At 37.8% G+C, this 5,663-nt stretch overlaps 1 protein-coding gene and 1 long non-coding RNA gene across 2 annotated transcripts in view; one reads left to right on the forward strand and one right to left on the reverse strand.

The window, feature by feature from the left end:
- The window catches only part of LOC131403004 (proline and serine-rich protein 1-like), a 28,131-nt gene extending 25,271 nt beyond the window's left edge, over positions 1-2,860 (reverse strand). Inside the window, exon 1 of the mRNA XM_058537430.1 lies at positions 2,700-2,860. Within this exon, the coding sequence (XP_058393413.1) occupies positions 2,700-2,744 (45 nt within the window). The 5' untranslated portion in view covers positions 2,745-2,860. The remainder of the gene's footprint in view (positions 1-2,699) is intronic.
- LOC131403005 (uncharacterized) lies at positions 310-5,626 on the forward strand. Its single transcript, XR_009219134.1, has 3 exons — positions 310-433; positions 3,349-3,558; positions 5,517-5,626. It is a non-coding gene; the product is annotated as an uncharacterized LOC131403005 (long non-coding RNA).
- Positions 5,627-5,663: the final 37 nt, after the last annotated feature.

Below are 5,663 nucleotides of genomic sequence, written 5' to 3' on the forward strand. Positions count from 1 at the left end.
TGAGCACCTATTATGTGCTAAGTGGTAGAGAAACATAAATAAAACATGGTCTAGTCGAGGCTCTCAGCACTTCCACAGGGATATGAGAACCCAAGGAGCCAGAGCGCCCTGAATTCAATCTGTGTGCCTGCTGCTAACTGGCACTGTGGCCCTTGAGAGGCATTTTATATCCTGACAGCCTCCTCACCTAAAAGGGAATACCATTCACTACCCACCCCAGAGTTACTGTGAGGATTAAGAGTCAATAGATCTGACACATTATACGTATTCAGTAAAGGATGGTTCCTTTCCTTACAGGATATTCATCAATGGGAAGTTCAGGGAGTTCGGAGGCCTTGACCCAGCACTATGTAGAGATGACTGAAATCACATATGCTCTCCTTGCAACTATTTGCCGAGCTTTGAGATGGAAACACCAGACTGTCATGATTTGGTAACTACTAATCATTAATAATCAACTAATCCCTTTTCTTTTACTACAAAACAATGATAATTGTACTTTCCACATCTATCATTCTGCTAGGGGAAAATACAGTGACCAGTCAACTGAGAAACACATCCAGGGTGCTCAGTAGTCTAATTGTCACTGAAAAAGGGGGGGAAATGGCATTCTGGATAAGGTACTCTTGGGAGTTTATCATTATCATTATTGGAAACAGTCAAAAGCAAGTTTCTGGACCAGATCCTAGATTGTGTTGATGCCAAGTCATGCCTCAATTCTTCCATCAACGCCTGAGAGGCCCAGCTGTGCTGTTGTGCCTTGTCCCCAGGCACACCAGCACGGCACTCTGAAGTCAGACTGCGTGAGTGTGAATACTTACCAGCTGGGTATCCTTGAGCTGACTAGTTAACCTCACAGAGAGCAGGTTTGCCATCTGTAAAACGAATATAGTACCTACACCTCATGGGTTGTCGGGAGGATCAATCAGTAACACGGGGAGAAAGTGCTTACAACAGGCACACACAGTAAGTGCTCAACAATTACCGGTTATTATTATAATTACCTCCTTTTTGAAAAGCAAATTCAACACTGTCTTTTCCCCTTTCTTCCCCCTTCCTATGTCTTTTCCTAGTATCTTCTTACATGCCTTTGGTTGAAATGACAGTAGTGACAGACAGCCACTATTATCTATAGACCTATGGTGACATGCAGAAAGAGATTACATGCTTTAAACTGACTTACATTCACAAAGTCTGAGAGCAATTTTTAAAAAACCAATAATTCTCATATTTAAATATGCCTATATTTTTATCCCATTTTAATAAACTAAGACAATGTTGATGCATCTAATTATTTGGCATAAACAGCAAAAGACATTTTGACTGCAGAACAGAAATAAGGAATTAAGTTGGTATCTCATATGAATATGATTTTCATCTCTGGAAAATTTCCTGTTCCCCTTATTAGCATTTACGATGTGATCTTTTCACAGCTTGGAAGGGAGAATATATGCAAACTGACACTCCATAGCTTCCAAAAGTAGAACTCCGGTCTACCTAAACGCACAAACTATTTTCTTATAAACAGCAATTATATACCAGCTCGTTAACAAATTGTGGCAAATTCTAAATATATAGTTAGCAAGCTGACATTTTATTGCAAATCTTAATTGGACAAATTGGGTTTGCAGAAGCAGGAGTTTCATTCAAAAGAGAACATTCAATATGGTCAAATACGTAAATTTTAACCTAACATACGAATTTGAAAAAGAAAAGAAGCTTTATAAAGGATGAAGAAAAACATTTTGCTTTATTATAAATTAATCATTTATTGTGAAGAAAAACATGTCCACAGGCAATTTTATTAATAATTTCATGAGCTGAAACACATAATAAGCACCGAGCACAAGGTAACAAATCTTTCTGTGTCAGTCAAGGGTTCTAAAGGTATGGAAATAGCGAGATAATTACCTGGAAGTTCTAAGCAAAGGACCCTGTATTAGCATAAGGATGGTACAGTAAATCCTTCCCCTCCTAATTCGGTAAACTCTCTATCTTTGTGCTAGAGGTACTGCTAGGCTCAAGACTACATTTAGCTCATTAGCTTAAGGTACATTTATCTCAAGGCTAAATTTTTTTGCTGTCCGGTTCACTGTGGGAGGTAGGCTACATACAATATAGCCTCAAAAAGAACCAAAAACTAGGAAAGCAGGAAGCAAAAAAGTTTTGAAATTCAAGTTATTGAAGCTCATTCCTAAGAGCTTTAAACTTAATGCCACACTTTTCCTCAGGACGCTAATTTTGTCCGGCCCAGACAACAAATATCGTCTGCCTATTCACAGATTTGAAAAATCTGTTCCAATAATAATTACTCTTCAAGAAACTTTCTACGTACGTATTGTCTCTAGTTTTCAGTCACTCTTACATTATTGAAAGATGAGGAAATCGGTTCAGAAATATTAAATCACTTATCCAAAAGGACAGAGCTATTAAAGATTTGTAGAGCCGGCTCCGGAACCGAGGACTCTGAATATAATTTCCACAATACCGCACTGACTCTCAAGAACTTTAGCGTTAATTTAATTTCTATTTGTATCTTGAAACGTATCAAGATATTAACTCCTACATTATACGTTGAAATTCCAACGAATTTTGCAATCCTTAAACCCGTATTTTGCACAATCTGCACGCAGTCCCTCAAAGAGAATAAACTATGAGAATTCGTAGCGCATACGACTTAAGGAATTAAGTGTAATTACCTTTCTAATTTCATCCAGCACCGTTTCAAAGGACTTTTTGTCCATCTTGATTACTATCTCTTTGAGAATCAAGGATTGCCCTCTTTGCCTGGGGCAAGTGTGGGTGGAGCTTGTGGGACAAAAACTTGTATCTGAAATGTGTTACTTTAACTAGGTGTGCTTTAAACACACCTAAATAGGATGTTCCGCAGTGGCTCCAAAAAATATAGAAAACATATAGATATTTAACTGTAAAAATATAGATATTTAACTAATGTTAACAAAATTTAAACATATATATTTTATATACAATTTATGATAATCATATATTTGATTGATAGGCTGATTATTTTAGACCTGATTTTTATTAGCTCTATTTGAGAATTCCAGAATAAAGACGGAAGAACTATAAGACAGAAAGCTAAAATAACTAAAGCTAAAATAGTTAGACATAGATAAAACAAAGATCAGAACATGATCGTTGATCTACTATCTCAATAACTAATGTAGATACTAATCTTTTGCATTTCATTAAATATACTTTTCTGTAATGTTACGCTGGCCTTTATTTTTTTAAATAAGTATAAATAAATCTACATAATTTGCTTTTCATAATTTTGTTCAAATTTAGTCAATCCCCAATTGAATAATTCTTTTGCTACTGTCATAGCTGGAACAGACTATGTGGGAATCAGTCGTAATTTAGATTTTGCACCTGGAGTCAACATGCAGACTGTTCGTGTTACCATTCTGGATGATCTTGGACAACCAGTGCTGGAAGGAATTGAGAAATTTGAACTGGTGCTTCGTATGACAATGAATGCTGCCCTCGGCGAGCCCTGCAAAGCCACAGTGTCCATAAATGATTCCATCTCAGATTGTGAGTGTTTGTTAATTTACAATGATAAGTAAAATGATGAGCTAGAGTTTATATAACTGTTAGTAAAATGATAAACTATGATTTATATACCTGTATTAGTTTGCTAAGGCTGCCATAACTAAGTACTACAGACTCAGAAATTTCTTGTTTTCACAATTCTGGATGGTGGAGTCCATGATCAAGGTGTCAGCAGGGTTGGTTCCTTCTGAGAGCTGTGAGGGAAGGATCTGTTCCAAGCCTCTTTCTTTGGCTTGTAGAAGGCCATCTTCTCCCTGTGTGTCTTTTTTGTGTGTGTGTGTGTGAGGAAGATTGGCCCTGAACTAACATCTGCCAATCCTCCTCTTTTTGCTGAGAAAGACCGGCCCTGGGCTAACATCCATGCCCACCTTCCTCTACTTTATATGGGATGCCGCCACATCATGGCTTGACAAGCGGTGTGTCAGTGCGCACCCGGGATCCAAACTGGCAAATGCCGGGCCACCCCAGCAGAGCGTGCGCACCCAACTGCTTGTGCCACTGGGCCAGCCCCCTCCCTATGTGTCTTTACATCATCTTCTATGTGTGTCTCTGTGTCCAAATTTCCCCTTGTTATAAGGACACCAGTTATATTGAATTAGAGCCCACCCTAATGGCTTCATTTTTGCGTGATTACTTCTGTAAAGACCCTATCACCAAATAAGGTCACATTCTCAGGTCCTGGGGGTTAGGTCTTCAACCTATGAGTTTGGAGGGGACACAGTTCAACCCATAACAATACCCTAGCTGACCCTGTCTTCCTTTCTCTTCCTGATCATTTTGATAGAATTATGTAAACTCAGAAGAAAACTTGTAATCTTCCTCTCAAATTAAAAACAAGAAAATGAGATTGTCATCAATATCTTGATTGTGTCTCAATAATTCTTTCACTACAAATGGGTAGTAGAACCATATGAAATTGCACAGACCTTTGAGTATCAATGGTCTTTTTCCATTTCTCAACACAAGACACTTTCTGTCATCTCCTTACACCCAGACACTCCTGAAATTTCCCTAATAAGGTGCCAAAAACATTGTTCTGAGACAACCAGCTGCTGGACACACAGCAGGGCTCTCTGTCATGTCATCACAAGGGAATTATAAATAATCTTCAACCATGATAATCTTGACATTGCTTGGAGGAGTCTAACCTATTGTCAATGAAATCTATATTTAATTGACCCAGCACAGGTGTCACCTAAAAATCTTATATATATATATAATATTATACTCATCAGTTTTTCCAACACCGTCTGGGTAAACTATACTTATAATTATGTGCACGATATTTAGTGCTATTCATATCAAGAAATTCTGAAAACTCATGATTAAGCAACATATATAGACACAGATATCTTAAAGTCTCTGGTTTTATCCACTTTTTAATATTTCATTGCATCTTCCTACTCCACAAAATGGGCAGAGCAAAATTTCAAAGACAAAGAAATCAAAACACTTAAGTGATTTACTCAGGGCCAAAACATTGGCAAGTGACTAAGTGAAGACTGGGACTCAATTCTTCTCACTTCTGTTCCACTCTTCTTTCCACTAACCCATGTTTTCTGAAATGCCATTTTCCTTAAGGAAACTTCTGCTCACTTTGATCTATACGTTTACAGGCTTACCTCGTTTTACTGCACTCCTCTTATTGCGCTTTGCAGGTATTGAGTTTTTTACAAGACTCTCTACCAGCAAAATGATTACAACTCACTGAAGGCTCAGATGATGGTTAGCATTTTTTAATTAAGATATGTACATTGTTTCTTTAGACATAATGCTATTGCACACTTACTAGACTACAGTATAGTATAAACGTAACTTTTACATGCACTGAGAAACCAGAAAATTCGTGTAACTCACTTTATTGCGATGTTCTCTTTATTGCGGTGGTCTGGAATCGAACCTGCAAGATCTCCGAGGTATGCCTGTATTTGTTTTTTCAGTGCCTAAGATGCAATTCAAAGAACGAGTATATATTGGAAATGAAAATGATGGGCAGATAGTTGCAGTGATCCACAGGAGTGGAGATATCCAGTACAGGTCTTCAGTGAGATGCTATCTATACACGGCAGGGGTCTGCACAAGTGATG

This window comes from Diceros bicornis, unplaced genomic scaffold, assembly GCF_020826845.1.
Source record: "Diceros bicornis minor isolate mBicDic1 unplaced genomic scaffold, mDicBic1.mat.cur scaffold_488_ctg1, whole genome shotgun sequence".
NCBI lineage: Eukaryota > Metazoa > Chordata > Mammalia > Perissodactyla > Rhinocerotidae > Diceros > Diceros bicornis.